This window comes from Stegodyphus dumicola, chromosome 12 (assembly GCF_044657685.1).
Source record: "Stegodyphus dumicola isolate Sdum_Otavi_A_Nest chromosome 12, ASM4465768v1".
Lineage (NCBI taxonomy): Eukaryota > Metazoa > Arthropoda > Arachnida > Araneae > Eresidae > Stegodyphus > Stegodyphus dumicola.
The window spans coordinates 43,808,599-43,827,363 of NC_140779.1; the positions used below are offsets into that span (position 1 = coordinate 43,808,599).

The window sequence follows — 18,765 nt, forward strand, 5'->3', positions numbered from 1 at the left end:
TTTTCTACCGAATGTCACGTATTTGTGCCACTACCTTGGAACGTTTTTCAAACTATAATTTCTGCCACAAGATGGCACTGTATGTCCATATGGTTTCAGATACATGTAAGATTAGACCTTCTACTCGAAATGAGAGAAGCATGACTCACATACACGTGTTTTTGATTATATAAACAAACTGGGAACGAAATGTTTCTGAATGGCGTGATTTATGACGTCTCTTTAAATCGCACTTTATTCGCACGTGGTAGTTGTTTATTGTAAGTAGAAGTTTTATATGCGCTAAAGCGTTGAGTATTTCGGTTTACAGTTCAGTTTTTAGAAAATAATTAGATCTTGTTAGACGTGAATTCTTTCTGTTTTTCTGTTCTGTTAATGTCGAAGCGTCGAAAATGTTTAACAGAGCATGAAATAGCAGAAATGACGTAAAATATTTCAGATATTGATTCTGAAATTCTGATATTCTGATATTGATTCTGAAAGATTAACTGAAAGACATTTTCCAAAACTTTGTTCAGAAGAGACTGATAAGAAAATGAGACGACGATGCTTCGTCTGTTCACATTCCCGGAAAAATCCTCCAAAACGGCAAATGAGTTATTACGAGTTCAAGGAATGTAACGTAGGACTGTGTGTCATACGAAAAGAGATTTTTAAGTAATATATTTAGTTTTCAGATGTATAATGTTAAAAGTCATAAAATGGTGAGTAATTAAAATAAAATGTGTAAAATATGCATTTAAACAAGAAATAAGGTAATTAAAGTATATATATAAAATATTTATAAAGCATAAGCCGTTTAAATACTCTATAGAGCATTATTAAACAATGGGTTGATACTTCGGAGATTTCATGGATTTAGGCTTAGTAGCAAAAAAGCCCCCGGCCCTGGAGAGACGCTCGCGGAAGACACTGCCAGCCTCTGTGATAAGCGCGCGTTTTCGCTACCCGGCTCGAAGGGGTTAACTCCCATTTTCTGCAAAGTCAATGAGTCTCTGCGCTGTTTTAAATCGGCCCGTAATTTCTCGACTGGAGATTTTGCTTTCTGAATTTTTTCAATAAGTGCAACCATAGTTTCAAGTAGTTTCTGAATATTTTCATCTAGTACCCGTGACATGGCAGCATTAATAATTTTTAGAACTTTTCTTGGGGGAGTAAAAATAATTTTCACCCCGAATAGAAAATATTTGAATATATAAAGTAATGGAGAAGACAAAGCTTGCCAAAATAAGAGAATCCCTTAATTTTTTATTTTTAAAATTTACATTACTCGTGTCCCACAACACAACATTTTCTCTATAGAAATCTATTAGTTGAAAAATTTGAGTTTCGCTCCAACGAAATGCAGCCATGTTTATTATTCCAAATGAGGAGAAAAGCACGTGATATCTCAAAGCAATCTTATTGACTAGAGACACCGATTTTATCGTACACTAGTGAGCAGTGAACACCAGTTCTGAAATCGTGGCAGAGAACATGACCGATTTTTGATGCATGCCACATCCTTAAAATTGTTGCTCTACGAGAAAGTTGACCGAGAAAATCGTTTCGTGTAGACGGGCCTTTAGTCTATCGCAGTTAGTGCATTGTTGAGAGTGAACGGTGAATAATGAACAAAATCTGCTCTGATGAAAATGATGATGATGATGACAGTGATGCTAATAATTTTTTTGTCATAGGATCCATATTTACACTGATTATCATAAATTAAGGAAAAATCACAAAATTATCGATAACTACTTCAAAAATAAGCCGTGTAAAATTTGAATAGTGATATCGTGTAAAATTTGAATATGTTGCCAAGTAAGAGTATCTGAGTAAAACTGCAATATGCAAATTAGTGGCGCTGCACTCGGAGTACGTCATCTGCGAGGAGAATTAAAGTCCATGTTTGAGAGCAAGCCCTTATATTGCACTGTGATAGTGACATCAGAAATCTGAGATAGCCAATTCATAACAATGACCTCCAGGCATCATTTGCCTGCAGAATTACGATGGAAAGCCATTGGGAGACTAGAGGCAGGATAAAGTCTAACAGAAGTGGCCAGATGGCTAAATATGAGTCCTTCTGTGGTTCATAACTTTGGAGGCGATTTCAAACCACAGATTTGGCATCTAGGAGGTTATGCCAAGGACGGCCAACTGCTACGACGAGCACCGATCACCGATATTTGACATTATTCACACGCAGGAATAGAACCGCTACTCCGACTCTTCTCTGATCCTCCCTTGCTGCAGCCACCGGAAGGTTGGTGTCAACGTCAACTGTGCGTAGAAGGGTTCATGAAGGTGGTCTGTATGTGTGTGCGAGACGACCAGCCATTTGCGTGTTGCTTACGTCATGCCATAGGAAGGACCATTTGCAGTAGGCACGACATGATGTCCACTAGACGCCTGATCAGTGGAGGATGGTTCTCTTTACAGATGAGTCCAGATTTAGTCTAGAAAGCGATAGTAGGCATTATTTGATATGGAGAGTACCTGGAACCTATTATCATCTGTCAAACATTCGTTAAAGAGATGCATACAGAAAAGGCAGTGTCTGTTTTTAAAGTGGCATCTCTTTGGGTGGACGCACAGACCTCCATGTCTTTCCAATGGAAACCGTGAATGCTTCGGTTTATAGAGATGACATCCTTGGTGCTTATATGCGCCCATGTGCCGGGGCAATAGGTGAGGCTTTCCTGTTACAGGACGACAATCCAAGACCACACAGGGCTCGCATCATAGATGATTATCTTCAACAGGAAACTTGAATACTATCGAGCACATTTGGGATGCTTTAGAGAGATGTCTAGTTGCTCTCAATCCGCTCCCTCAGATCCTTGGCGCGCTTGCAACTGCTTTGCAAGAGCAATGGCTCTTGCTTCCTATGGAACTAATAGACCGCATAATTGAAAGCATCACACATCGCTGTATGTGCTGTATTGCTTCTAGAGGCGACCATATTCCATATTGAAGGTACTTTTCCTATAACAAACTGACACCTTCGATTTGTTCATTTTATACATGTGCTAATTTCTATACTACCATAATTGTCTAGTAATTTATTTTTATGTTATTTGATACCTTATTATGTATTGTATATTGTGGGTAAGTTTCATAAAATTCTACATGTAACTTTTTCAGTAATCATGTTTTTTCCTTAATTTATGGTAACCAGTGTATTTACATTTGAAACTTGGCAGAATAGTGAATCAAGTCAGTTTCTGCACCTTCAGTGTCTTTTTGCTGAGTGAGACCAAAAGTAAACTTTCAGTTTTGTGCATTGAAAAATCTGCCTTCTTGCCCATTGGCTGATTGCCTGTTTTTGCATAGAAACTCTAATTTGAATTGTAAAAATTGTATTTTTAATTGCTTTAACTGTATTTTTTTATAGTTTTCACTATTTCAATTTTTAATAAAGCTATTTTAAGGTTTTATATATTTTTGCCTTGTCGCGAAATGAGAGCTAAATTGAATGAGAAATATATCTGTGGTGAAGTTCTAGGAAATAAGTTTAAATGAAGTACAAGAAAAATTGTGTATAATTTAATATTCCTTACATATAAGTCGTGATGTTCACATCAGATTTTTGAGATAGGAATGCTAACTTCACTGTTTTTCATTGAGTGGTTCTGTAAGCGCTTTCACCTAGTAGTGCATAGCCACTTTTACTATGTCTAGATACCTTTTTTTATTACTGTTTTTTTTATTACTTTTTTGTTACAGCCATTCTGCAGTTAAATTGGTGGTACCGGACTTAAGTGGGCATTCTGTATATCTATCCATATTTAAATACTTTTTATTGCAATGTTGTATCGTTTGGTTATTTATTAACTTTTTACTTGTGGTCATATATATTTTTTATATCTGTGTGTCTTGAATGGAATTGATTTTATTGCTCTGACAGTGGCAATGCTCAGAATGTAAAAAAGCATAAGTGACACATTAGATAAACTCTTTACAGGCCTTGGTGACAGATCTTTCCCCAAAGTTTCTAAAAACTTGTGCTATACCAAACCCATACCCTGGTCTATATAAATATAGTTAAGATGATGCATATGAGTTATTATGCTTGCTGTTTTATTTGTTATTCATCTGTGTTACTATGCAAGTGGTTTTGGTGAATGTTGTATTTCTAGCACGTTAAAGAGGAATTTTTTATATCAGCTTTCTGCTTAAGCTGCTTGGAGTTACTGTGTCATGTGTAATTAATTTTTAATATAAATTATTAATTGTGTATATAGAGTGATCCTTCTGAGAGATATCAGCAAACTGATAGCTTGCAACATTATCATATATATATGTACTTAACCATATGTGTGTTATTTATGTTTCAGAATATCACTTTTGCAGATTGTCTTTGAAGTATATCCTCTTATTATTTCATTAATTTTGCCTTCTTACTTAGTTCATGAAATTTATTCGAAATGTTGGAGATGGAAAATTTGATCTAGAGCAGATAGAGAGAGAGAAACAACTGCCAACAAAGATCATTGCTGATATATGGAGTGCAGACTTTGCTTCTCCACGGGTGAATGTAAGTTTTGAATTCTTGTGTAATTTATATATTTGTGTAATTTATACATTAACTGCTACAAATTCTCTGTAGTTGTAATGGAAATTCCTTAAAGTTTATGAGCTACGGAAAGTCTGGAAAAAACTGGATTTTAACAAAAGATGGCAAGGGAAATGGAATGAAAACGGAGCAAAACTTATTTGTTTGATGATTAATAAAATGATCATGACTTGAAAAATGTATCATATGGGTAGTAATATTGCTGGTTTTTAAGTTGTAGCCAATCATAGATCTGCAAACTTTGACCATTAATTTTTCCAGTCCAATCACCTAACAGCAAAGAGCTTGCTTACCCTGCTGACTGTTCTGCTCCATTCCTTTTAGATTATGAGGAAAAAAAAAAAAAAAAAAAAAAAAAAAAAAGAGCCTGTGTTTGTTCTTAGTTGTAGCTAAACTGGAAATAATTAAAGACTGTGAATTATGCTCCTTCAAAATAAAAAGCTAAAGAGCTCCAAGTCATGCACAATGCACTGTATGGAACAAAGACTTTTTCAGTTGCCCATGATGGAAAAAATGACTGTAAATCGCATGGTTTTTCTCAAACATAAAGAAATTAGTGCAGTACAATCAAAATATCAGCTTTCTTCATAAAAGATGTAATGTATGTTATAAAAGCCAAATGCTATTTTGTTTAAATTTTAATTCAACTTCTAATTTTATATTTTTAAACCATTCGAAGCAGTTTTTTAATGTATTTAAACGTTAGAATTCTGTCATATTAAAAGAATTAGCTGTGGACATACCAGAATAGTATAAAAAATTTATAATTAGAGTAGTGTAAAAATTTATTTATAAATTCCAAATCTTTGCATTTGTAAGTAAATTATAATTACTTTTACATGCCATTGTTATCCACCAATTGAGTAATGTCAGTTTTACTCACGGTTTGTAACAAAATGTAAAAAAAGCTGTTACTTATGTTCCTAAATCAACGGGTGTCACATGTATTGAAGTAGTGAAATGTTAAGATAAATGTCCCAGACGTGTCCAGTGCTAGTGGTTTCTTATGGCAAAGAGCTGCTACAGACTTTTCAGAATGATATAGCCAAATATTAAAGGTGATGGAGTACAGAACCTTATGTTTTCCCCTCAGTATGTGTCGCTCCTTGGAATTGGGAATAATTTTTCTTCTATCACATTCTGCTTGACAGCTAAAATTATATCGGATATCATGGTCAGGATGGAAAATGTTGGAATCATCTCTTTTTCTTTTCAAGCCTATATTCCTCAATGATAATTTTCTTCCATACTCCCTACTCTTCCTAGTAATCTCTCTGTTACAATAAGTGATACTTATAAGATGATGTCTGGTATTTTTTGTACCATTTAACTATTTATTATAAATTTAATTCAGTTTTTATTTATCTCTATACATTTTATTGAATTTTAATTTTAAATTGTTTTATTAGTTAATGGATTTATTTTTTGTTAATTTCTTCTGATGGCCTTTCTTAATGCATAATGTTTAATGTGCGCATTCTTGAAGGAAGTGCAGGTAATCCTTGTATAACACGGTAGATAGGTTCATAGAAAATGCCATGTTGTGGAAACCATGTTGTATAAGACCCGGAGCCAGTATAAAAAGGGGGGTTACATTCCAAAAATTTATTAAAAAAATATTTTTTTAATTCTACATAACCAACTTAATTTTTATGAAACATATATATGTATGTACAACACAAAACAAAAAAATATTACATATTTTAAATTAACACAACTTTATTTAACAAATTTCTTCGCTGTCAGTATAATCAACCGAGAGCGTTTTTTCAGTGGAATGAAATCGTTTTCACTTTCAGAATTTCTTTTCTTCATTTAAAATTCTGGCAGCCCTCTTTAAAAAATCTGTAATTTTACTTTGCTTACTAGTTCTGACCAGCTCAATGTAAATTTCTTGATATGGAGCTAGACAGTTTTGCAACTCCCATTTGAATTTTCGCCTTATTTCAGCTTAAGGGTCTGCAGTCAAGAAAGTGATTCGAAATTTTCAACCAAGGTCTTCTTTTAATTTTTTTTAATATTAAATTATTAACTTTACAGTCTTCATCAGTGCTAGTGTCCTCAGAATCGATTTGATTTACAGCTTCAGATGCCATTTCAATCAAATCTGCTTCCGCAAATAATTCTTGAACGTCCTCAACAGCCATCTGAACAACATCCTCGACAAAAACCTTCATCTTGGTGGTATTTTTAGGTAACCTTCATCTTGGTGGTAGATTTTAGCAAGTTCTTTACCACCAATTTCACTCTTTGACGATTACCGCACATTTTATATTTCAATTGAAGAGAGCTATTTCATCTTCCTAACATGCATTTAATGTTGATGCTTTCGGTTCTTTCAGAGACAAAGATACCATGTTGATAGTGCTGTCCTGTATGTCTTCCAAGCTTCTATTACATTAATTGATTTTGAATCGGTTACATCTAAAATTCACTGTAATGCTCTTCTTATGTAATATCTTTTAAAGGTATAAATAATACCTTGATCTAATGGTTGGAGTAACAAAGTAGGTGGTAGGAAAAGTATTTTGAAGTTGGGATGATTCAAATCTTATGGGTGACGTGGAGCATTATCTAATAGTAATAGCACCTTGAAGTTCAAATTTTTCTGCCTTAAGTAGCGTTCAGTGTCTGGAACAAAACAATTTAAAAGCCGATCTTTAGATTCATAATCAACATCCTAACAGCTTCACAATCAGCCGATGCAGATTCTCCTTAAATTCTTATGCTATGAATTGCAAAACGCTTTTTGAAATTTATGAACCAACTTGTTACAAAATCTGGGTTGACAGAGGATTCTCCATGTTCTTTAAGGTGCATGAAAATTTTGAGTGCTTTTTGTTTAATGATATTAGCACCCAACAGAATTAATTTTTGACAGCTGTCATCAATCCAAATGCTGAGTGCCTTTTCCATCTTCTCAATTATTGGCGCTCGAGAGGCAAACTGCACGTTTTGCGGATGTCGAAGATCCTGCAGGAACTACACTTAATTTCTTTTTCATTTTTCTTAATAGGTTCGGACTGTTACTTCATTCAGATTAAAACTTTTCCCAATGTGAGATGACTTTTCTCCTTTTAAAAGATGGTCCAAAAATTTGTGTCTTTACTTCTAAAGAAATAAATTACCTCTTAAACGTTGTGTCTTTACCTTTATTGAACATGTTTTGGGTCTGAAACTTAATGTCTTAAAAGTGAAAAAGTTATTCTTTAACACTCTGTGACTAGACGCAGACTGCCGACCAGCAGCATGAGATACTTTTGTTTTCAGGCCACAAAGATGAGGATTCGAATTTTGGAAGCCAAATGTACAGGTTGTGCGTTTTAGAGCACTTATTGTGACCTCATGTTGTTCACCTTCTGCGATAGTGAGGTTTCTTCATTGTTATCTGGTGATTGTGTTCTCTTGAGACATGAGTATTGTTTTTGTTGTGTTATTGGGCTTTGAATTTCATGCAAAGAAACGATTTTCCTCCATTACAGGTTAAGAATTCAGTGGTTGCTCACCACCATGTGGCTCATCTCCTTGAGGACATTTGTTTTTGTGGGTACTGCATCTTGGAAGACAACTGGCAAAACTTAAAAACAAGGATTCTTATGTGTTAAATTACTATATGGGTGCTTTGCTCAATATGGAAAATCTTTGTGGAGAGTTCGTTAAACTTCTTTCCGTTGCTTGGGCAATTTTTTTATCATGTTAGAGAGAAACCGTATTATAAAAAAAAAAAAAAAACGTGTTGTAGGAGGGTTCTCGCAATTTATGAATCGTGTTATAGCGAAAGCGTGTTACAGGATGCTGTGTTGTAGAAGGACTACTTGTAGTTATTTTTAATGTCTCCTGTTTAGAAGTTCTAAATATATACAATATAGTAAAACCTCACTTAATGCGGAAGTTACATTCCATCAAAGTAGAGCGTGAAATAGCGTTAAACGAGGTCGTCTCATCATGTAAATAATGGCGTTGTGTATAAAATAAAAATTATTCAAGTATTTTGTTACTTAAGTTCAATAAATATTTTTTTTTATAACAATACAAAATAAAAAGTTATTTCTTACAACATAAGAAATGAATATATAAAAATAAGTAAAATTCCAAGTCACCATTGATATTTTAGATCAGATATTTCTGCATTTCCAATTTTCTGTTTTTTATCAAGAAGGTATTTAATGTAATTTGCATTTTTCTTTTCCACTCCATAAGAAGTTGTTGATAAGGGGACAAGGCATTCATGACATCATGTCTTGCCTTTGAACTCCTATCAAAATCTACTTCATTAAGCCCATAATTTCTGTTATGGAAGCTAAACTGGTTTTGTAGAAATGCCATTGAAAATTCTTTTTGGTCTTCTTCAGAATAGTTATTTTTAATATTTTTGTGTTCTTGATCTGCTAATTCCCTGAGCTCATCGTTAGAGACTTTCTGCTGTTTGTTGCAAAATTTGAGATCTTCCTACATTTATGTCATCTAAACCTGTTTGTTTCACATTTTGTTTTCATATCAACAACGACAACATATTTTATTTCACAATATCATTTAACAGATGGGCAAAAATGTTCAGTGAACCAATTCTGGAAAATTTTCATAGTTATCTATGATTTTTTATTAGACTCCTAAAGTAAAGTTGATTTTAATATTCCTTTCATTGCTCTTGAGTTTTTGGAATGATAAACAAAAAGTGGCTTTAATTTGTATTGAAGTCTCCATTTGTGTTAGCACCCAGAAGTGTTAAGCATCTTTCGCAGCTTTAAATCCAGTCACATGTTTTTCTTCATGGGATAGAAATGTATGTTTTGGTATTCTTTTCCAAAATAGGCCTGTTTTATTGAAATTAAAACTAATTCTGGGGAATAGTTTCCTCTTTCAATTATTTTTCTTAATGTTGCTGGGAATTCAGCCACTGCTTTTATATCTCCACTTGTTGCCTTTTCTGTAATCTGTATCTTGTGAAGATTATCTCAATGTTTAAATCTATAAAACCATCTTCAACTTGCAACGAAAGTTTCATTTGTGTCATCTGTTTCAATCTAAATGTGATTAAAAATTTTTCTTGCTTTTTCCATTATAATAGCTTGTCTTAATGGCATATTGCTTTCAATTTGTTGCGAGTCCACATAGAAAGTCATTTTCCCATCTCTATTGTGTTTCTAGAACGAGTTATTCTTAGATGCAGAGGTTTTTGTATTGTAGTTGCTGATAACTCTATTTTTTCTTTATTCTTGAGAATTGTCCTTATTTGTTGAAGTTGATTGCAGCACCAATTTGACACTGAAGTTCACCATCTAATCTTCTAAGCACTTGCATTTTTTTTTCTGTGAAATGCTTTTTCATTTTGCTTTATTTTCGTGTTTCTTATTATCACCTATATTAAAAACTAAAAATTATAATATTTATCACTATATCAATCATTACATATATAAATTTTTACTTGCAGTAACAGCAACAAATGTTTGAAATAATAAAAATATTGTTGTGTAACACTATAGAGGAGAGGTAATGCCGATAAATCACTTTCGATTTTGGGGAAGTCCAATGCTGCGTTCAGTTTTCAGGAAATCTCATTATTCCAATAGTAACACGTTAAACTGAAACATCATTAAACGAACCAGCGTTAAGCGTGGGCTTACTGTATATACTATAGTGGGACAATTATGTAATGAGAATATATTAAAAAAATAAATCTAAAACTGATCATTAAAAGCTTCCTACCAATTTGAAATGCTCATTTATGACCTGCCCGAGGACATGTTTTTTAATGTTGCCATTTTTTGAAGTGCATTGCATTGCATGGTATGGGAATGTACCTTCACATCGAACAGTGTACTTATAGCAATTTATGGCCATTAAAATGACACAAAACTGTTAAATTCTTTTAAATTAATTAAAAATTTATAGTGAAAATTGTATTTACCGAAGAAGTACAAATGGAATTTGGAGAAAAAAAAAAGTATTATTGCTAGCTTGAATCAAAATTTAAATTATTTAAAAAAATTATTTCTTTAAGTCTGCTACTATATTTTTAAATATTGCTGATTTTGATCCCCCCCTTTTTTTTGAGTTATATCACACAAAATCCTACATGGAATTTTGAATGATTTTGTTATTAGATTTAATAAAACCTTTTTGGTGTACATGATGCTGAATTTGTGCAATTCTCTGATTTTTTAAAGCAAAAATGGATTGCTGCGTACATGGGAAAAACAATGATAAGGTATCATCTAAAGTAATATATGTAATGTTTAATGCATTGTATATTTCTTATTAAACAATTCATATTTGTATTTTAAATTGTTTCCTCTTGATGTGTTGATAATGTTTGCTTATAAATGTATATGTGGGACCAGTATGTAAAGAAAAAAGAAGATTAATGTTTTGAAAGGCATGATTCAAAAGTTTGAAGAAAACAGGATCCTTAGCAGTTTGTTTTGATAGAGGTGGTGTCAAACCTGACAGTTACTGTGATGATTTCATGACTGTAATTGTTGATGTCACCTATGGGACCATTATTGGTGATAATAAAAGTACTTGGGGAACTGCACATCAATTGGATATGAATCTTTGAACAGCATTACTAATCTTTCTGGAAATTCTTCAGTTGTATCTATATGAGGTAAGCCATATACAGGAATGTAAACACAACAATTATGATAAACAGATGATATTTGTTTTGAAATTTCTTGCCAGGATGGAGAATTATGATATTTGGCTGTGGAAAGTTTTTGGGGAGATGAAACCCATTTTTACCTAAATGGGACTGTTAACACTTACAGTTCTCGAATTTGGGCATCTGAAGAATTTTATGCAGTTCAGGAAATCTCACTGCATTCACCAAAAATCACCGTTTGGTGTGGCTTTGCACTGTTTGGTGTGGCACATCAGTGGAGTATTCCTTTTTGAGAACATTACTCTTAACCCTTTGTGCCACGCATATTTGAAATATATTTTAATCTTTAAAAAAATGGCTTAGAATAAGTCGGATGGACTTACTTAGGTGTCTTTCAGGCTTGAAAAAAATTCTGCACTTTTATTTTTTACGGGGGGGGGGGGAAGGTGGGATACTGTTTGTCACACCATGCAACTAGCCCATGTCTTGTAGCATATTAGTGTATAGCAGGAAAAAAATCATATGTGGAATGAATAAACAAAATAAAACATGCATTCTAAAATATTGATAATAACACATTAAAATGCCTTTGTACAATATATTTAATATTTTTTAATTTTAGGAACAAAATAAAATATTTTCTTGGATATTATTTTAAGATTAAAATTTGATACGTGTACATACGATACTAAATAAAATATTAAAATTGGCACTTGATTCAAAAAAATTTATATGTGATTAAAAATGAAAAAAGTCATTTTTCATGAAACTGAAAAACATGTTGTTTCATTCTTTTGTAAGCATAGAGTCACTTCACATGTTTCACACATCTAAAATGTTCGTTGTTCTTCTTTCGATGTGCTGCAATATGCACATCTTCTCCTGCTCATTCTCTTTGGTGTGTGAATTACATTTTTTAGTCTCTTTTCTGGTTCTATGAATGATTTTTTAGTTTTTATTTGAACTGAAGATTTCAGTTTTCTTTTCAGCTCTTTCTTGCCTGCAAGTGCCATTAGACATTCTGTAACTGAGAGATGAAAATCTTTCATTGTTTTTACATCATGATCAGGTTCGCGAACAAACTTAAATAGAATAAATGCGTTTACTATACTCGCATCTAAAAAGTTAAAAAAAAGATCTTGTGCCACCATTTCTTGCTTTTGCGGTCTATTTCATATAGTCCTTTCAGTTGGTCAAATATATTGACATATCCCATATTCATATTATATGAAATAATGCTGTTTGTGCAGAGTACTTTTTTTTGTTTTTCCATCTCATTCTTTTCTATTAATTTCTTTCATTTCAGTTGCCTTTTCCAAGCAAGACAGAATAGAAACGGATCTTTTATCCTTCAATTTTCTGCAATAAATTGAATAATTGCTAACTGAAAAGTCTATATTTCCTCTCGATATAAATTTGTCTTCTTTTAAATTTTTGGGAAGATACTTCCGACCCATATTTACAGTGCCACATGCATAGATGTTCTGTGTCTTTAAAGAAATAAATTATAACTACTGAAGTAATTGTCTATGAAAATTCTAGGGTTCTTATCATAAAGAGGCTGGCACAAAGTTTTCACTACCCTAGATGTTTTTCGATAGAGTCACCGAGTTTGCCAGTATAAATTTCAAATTGGCATGCAAATCCAGTGACATGGTATCGCATCCATACTTTGTAACCGCGTTTGATGGGTTTTTTAGGCATATGCTGCTTTAGGCTGCTTCTCCCTTTGAAGCGAATCATTGATTCGTCAATGGCCCGAGTTTCATTGGGATTAAAAACTGCCATAAACCTTTCCGAGAGATGATTTAAAAGAGGGGGTATTTTGTATAGCTTATCAAAATTAGCTTCCCGTCACTTAGGTTGTAAACAATTATCATTTAGATGAAAATTTTCCAGTATCCAACTGAACCTGTTTGACAGGCATTATGTTTGCTATATAATCATCGTGTAATAGTGGAGTACTTCTCCAGTAGTCCCGATAACTTGGAAACTTTTTTATGCCCATTAGCAAATTTACAACGAGAAATTGCAAAAACTCGTTACTATCAAGAGGGAAAAACGCACTGTTTTTCTGTGTTGCATATAAGTTTGATTGAAAAACAATATGTTCTATAAACTTAAGGGTGAATATACTTATGAATAAATTTACAGATGTTGGATCATCCAAATCAAAAATCTCACATGTCGGTCTCGAATCTTCTTTGAATTCTGGAAGTGAAATATCAACTTCTTGTTTGTTCCAGCACAGAACAGAAGACTCTGAGGGTTCTGCAAACTCAGCCCTGTTGTCACAGCTATCCATTTTCTTCTTCAGCAATAACTCCGTTCTTCTTCAGCAATAACTTCAACATCAGTTATTCTCTCTTGGATTTCAATTTCATCTGAATCAGAACTGACATCTGAAGCCTTTGAATCACAATCAGATGGCAATTCAGTAAAAAGATCCAAAACTTTCTGAGTTGTTAATTTTTTTCTAGACATTTTAGCACATCAGAACATGCAACGGATGTAAAAGCGCGCTCAAACTCGAAAAAATTAGATGCAAAAAGAAAAGAAAAAATAAACTTGAGTGCTGCCATCTATTGAGCAGAAATTCAAGTGTGTGGTGGGACAAATTTTAACCCACTTATTTCAACTGCAAAATTAATGTTCTAAAATATTGAATCCAATTAAGATTTTTGAAAATAAAGTAACTTTGAATATTAAAAAGACTCGTACATACCCTAATTTATTTTAAAGTTTTTAAAATTTTGAAAAATGCGAGATACCTAGATATCACTCCTGTGATCCTATTTTGAATATTTTTTGCTTATGAACTTAAGCTTTGATATAGTAGTGACATCTACTGAAAAAAATAATAACTAAAATTGATTATTTTTAAAAGATTAGAAAATCTCTAATGGAAATTGCTAACTGAGAAAATAAATATTAATTAGGCGGGACACATATGGACACACCATGCCGCAAAGAGTTAAGACCACACGTGATATGGTGACTAGTTTTAAATTTTTGGGATTGGATAACTTTAATGATGGCTGGAATACTACTGCACATTTGTTGTTGCACCATCCCTTTACATAAAAAAATACGCAAGTGGCTTTATTCCACTTGCATAGTCACCTTGCTCTCTATATCTAACCCATGTGACTTTTTCCTATGGGATTATTTAAAGTTCAAGGTCTTGGTGGGCTTCCTACACAACCTTAAAGGACATTTATCACGGTCTGTGCTTAGCATTTCTAGTGACATATTATGTTCAGCCATTGTGAAACTTATGTACAAAATGCAATGTGTAATTCAAGGCATGGGTTGTCATATTGCAAGAAGCCTATGGCCTTCCTACAGAAACGTTTTTATTGAATAAAGTGCTATGGTGCACTGAAATATTATCTCTGAACCCTTTAAAGCAGTTCATTTGCTGTATTAAATCAGTGTTGAACTGAAAGTTCATTGTTATTGATTTGTCTTGTTCTCAGAACATGCAGCTCCATATTTTCCACTGCTGGCAACTTTTTGAAACTAATTATTTTTTAGAGAATTTTTGCCCCTGTCATCATTAGTCTCCCTTGCCAAATTTGATGGCAATCTGGCTGATAGATTGAGTGGGGTCTGAGTAGTGTCAGAAGGAGAAAAAATACTGTTGACTATGAGATGTACTTTATCTCACTTCCAAGCAAAATAGTGTATAATGTTTCAGAATGTTGAATTGCCAAAATGCTAAGTAAAATTTGGATTATAGTTTCCATTTATGTATAAAATACCACTTCTTGATGATATATATATAATAATTCTGTGTAGATCTTGAGATTAAGAAAACAGCTGCATTTATACTTATGATAAGAGAATAGTAGAGAGGAAAAACTTTCAGATGTGGCAACTGATGTAAATACATATATATATATATATATTTTCCCGTTAATAGAGCAAGCCTTCATATGCGTAAACAGATTTGCTCTTCTTAGACAAACGATGAAGCAGAAAGTAAACTTCATGACTAGCAGCAAGGTGAATCGAGGAAAAAAGGGCTCCACAATAGTAGTAGCATCAATATTTAAAGCCTTGGTTTCTTTGTTTAAATTTTGAGCTGTGTGATTGGATGAGAGCCATCTGTAATCCAGGAGGATTATGTGAGCAAGGATGATCAAATTAATTTGGAAATACACAGCCCAGAAAAATTATTATAAACAATTTAGCCAAATTAAAAGTACTTATTGCTAAATTAAAATTGGTAGTTTTCTTTTATTCATTTTATTTTCTCATTGAAGGAGGTGGAATATGTAGGATAAAATATATGTAAGTCAAAATTATAACTTAAATTAGCCACAGCCTCTTAATTCTCCATAACAGTCTTTCTGTGTTCTAAAAATAGTAATAATTTTTTCTGGACTGTGTCATTTCTAGATTATTCCTATTATATGACTTACTTACTTAACAATGATGAAGTAGCTAATTCAAAACTTAAACCAAAACCTTTCTCTTTATAAGCCTATGTGTTGGATAACTACACATTTGCTTTCTCTTCAAATAAGTCACGTGCTGCATTACATAAGAATATAAAACAATTTTAATTACAATTTCTACCAAAAATAGCTAAATAAATACAAAATCCGTAATACAACCCTCTTCCCAAGGACTGCATGTCCCATGCATTACAATCCCTGGATAGGAAGCTAAACTTACAACTAAGGCATCAATGCAATAATAAACATTACATTACAGTGACAAACAACAGAAACAATAATTGCAATAGTAACTTAAAACAACTCAAATATTATCAAATACTAAATACAAATCAAGTAAGTGCATAAATTTTACAAAATTAGAAACAAAAAGGAGTATGATCGTATACTATTTACAATTATTTACACTACATACGATGGCCATAGTAATGAGCTAATCTTTCGTATTGAACGACTTTAGGTTTATAGTTCGTTGACTTATGGATCCGAACCACGACATCATTCTGTCTGTTTAGGACCATGTAAGGACCCTCCCAAGGTGACTGTAATTTAGAACTGAGTCCTTTCTGTTGAATCGGATTTCACAACCACACCTAGTCTCCTTCGTTGAATCAATGTCCACTAGCTCTCGTGTCATATCTGGTCTTCACCTTCTCCGTTGCTAAGTTGACTCGCTCTCATTCAGAACGGTGCATCACTTCAAACTGGGCCTGGACATCTTGTATGTATTCTTCAGGCGATGAAGGTGCATCCGGATCGCAACCAAACAGAAGGTCACAAGGCAGACCAAGGTCACGACCGAAGAGCATATGAGATGGAGAATAGCCGGTAGTTTTGCGTTTCTCTTCAACCCTAGTATGATATTGGCAGCTTTCTGAGCAGGTTCTTTCAAACGAGACGTCATCTTTTCCAGGTGAGGATCTCTTCTTATGTGATGGATAGTTATGTCCTCTGATTCTGAGAGCATTTTGTTGTTCATCATCCATTTAATTTTTTGTGCCCTGGGGTGTTCTGCAATGTCATTGTATGTGGCCTTCAGTACCACATTTCCAACACCTTACAGTCACTTTGTTCTCACTCCTACTCCTTCTCAAAGCATTAATTAATCTGGTTAAATCATCTAATTGTGCCATCAAATGATCTACTGGCTCGTGGACTCATGCAGCTCTGACTGGGTAACGATCTCTACGAGTTGCTGGGCCACTTCGAATTTCATGGTGTGCATTAATGTGCTTTTTATGTCTTTGACATTTATGTCTCACCTTTCTCAGAGCTTTCTGTATATCAGGATCCAGGATGCCATCTGTGAAATATTTCACCGATAGGATTTTCCTTGTTTCTGTCGGGCATTCCGAGATGGCGAGGTGGGACAGCTTTTCAACATCTGTGGCGAGCTTCTGGAGTTGTTCCGTAGGCTTCTCTTCATGCAATTTAAATTGAAGTTTGCTGTAATCTTTTATGCATTTCTCGCCAAAGCACGGTTTCAGTACGGCGGCTGAAGCTTCGAAATCTAGCCTTTGGTTTTCCGGAAGAGTCTGAAGGATATCCGCAACGTTTGCTCTCAGAGAAGCAGTGAGATGACAGGCTTTACCTTGGGAATCCCTCTCTGTTTGCATCTGCTGCTATTAAAAATTACGTCTAATATACTTGTCAGGAGGTCTTTCCATCCAACTTCAGGGAGGGACGAGCAAGCATGAGTAAAAATTTTAAACCCTCAGAATTGCTTCCTTCTGTCGATATGCACTTCTTTTAAGGTATCAACTTCTTTGTTGACAGCAGCAGAAACCCTTTCATCAATTTGTTGTTGGATGGCAGAAACGATTTCTTCTATTCGTTGCTGCACAGCAGAAACTCTTTCCTCTATTTGATCGTTTACAGAAGATACGCTATAATCGATTTGTTGTTCTATGGCCAAAACTCTTTCTTCTATTTGTTCATTGACAGAAGAAACCTTTCCTTCACTTTGCCCTTCTTTGTTTTCAACTGCGTCTATTCTGCCTTCCTTTATTTTCTATTATGCAAGTAATTTCTCTTTTCATCTTTTGTTGTCCTGCTTCAATCTTTTCTTGATCAACTTTCACCTCAGCTTGAACAGCTCTCATCTTTAACAGAATTTTTCATCTCTTAAAATGCAGCAAAGGCTGCCATGAATTGCTTTAACTGTTCTTCCATCACTCTTGTTGTCGGGATTCAAATTGTAACAATATATAAACTACAAATGTTAATGCAATGTTTTATCGGAAGTATAATTATGATATGTGAGGGAAAAAATTCTGTAGTGCCTCATATATCAAATTATGCATTCCAAATCCTTAGGGATATATCAAGTGAATTTTTCCATTGAGAAATAAAGGCAAAGTGATTAATTTGCTTTTATAGGAAATTATTATTATTATAATAATGCTGTTTTTAATATTAAAATTCAAATGCAGTGCATGAAATATGTATTTTACACAAATCAAGCACTGTACATGACACTGTACATAAACATTTTTACTACAGTCAAAAGTCGTTAATCCGGACTCGTCGGGACTTCGGCGATTCCGGATTATCGATTTTTCCGGATTATGGATCATCAGTTTAAATCTCGTAAGATGGCATGCAAAAATTTTAAAATTAAAAATATGAAACCTTAATTTATGAAATAAAGAACAATTATAATCTAAAGGGTATCACAATTAACAAAACAAACAAAAAAAAAAGCTTAATATTTATTTGTTTACTTTATTAAACATTTCTTTCAATGTAAGTTGTTTTAAGTTGCTTCGTTTTATGTGATAATACTTTCTCTTTAATTCTATAAACAGACACAATTTCTTGTTCAGTTACAAAGTTCAGCTGTTCAAGTCCCGTTAATTGTTGTACCGAGAATACCGACTAACTTGTCAATCGAAATTTTTTCGTTTTCACTAACCTCTCTGTCACATTCTTCATGTCTTTATCCATTTTTTGCAGCAATTCCACTTTTTGTTTGATGGACATCGAAACATACTTTCGTTTTGTACGATGCTTTGGGAGCTCCAGAATCGGAAATTCTATTTGACATAATCGAAAGTTCAAGTTTACTTTTATAAAATTGCTCTTACAGTCAGCAAAAAATAATAAGCCGGATCCAATTCGAAGATTAAGAAACAACGCAA

General features: G+C 33.6%; 1 protein-coding gene across 2 annotated transcripts in view; it reads left to right on the top strand.

The window, feature by feature from the left end:
• LOC118198978 (peroxisomal targeting signal 1 receptor-like) overlaps positions 1-18,765 on the top strand; it is a 159,956-nt gene that overhangs the window by 85,323 nt on the left and 55,868 nt on the right. For both annotated transcript variants that reach the window (XM_085827671.1, XM_085827670.1), the window contains exon 7: positions 4,394-4,522. In XM_085827671.1, the coding sequence (XP_085683797.1) occupies positions 4,394-4,522 (129 nt within the window). The remainder of the gene's footprint in view (positions 1-4,393; positions 4,523-18,765) is intronic.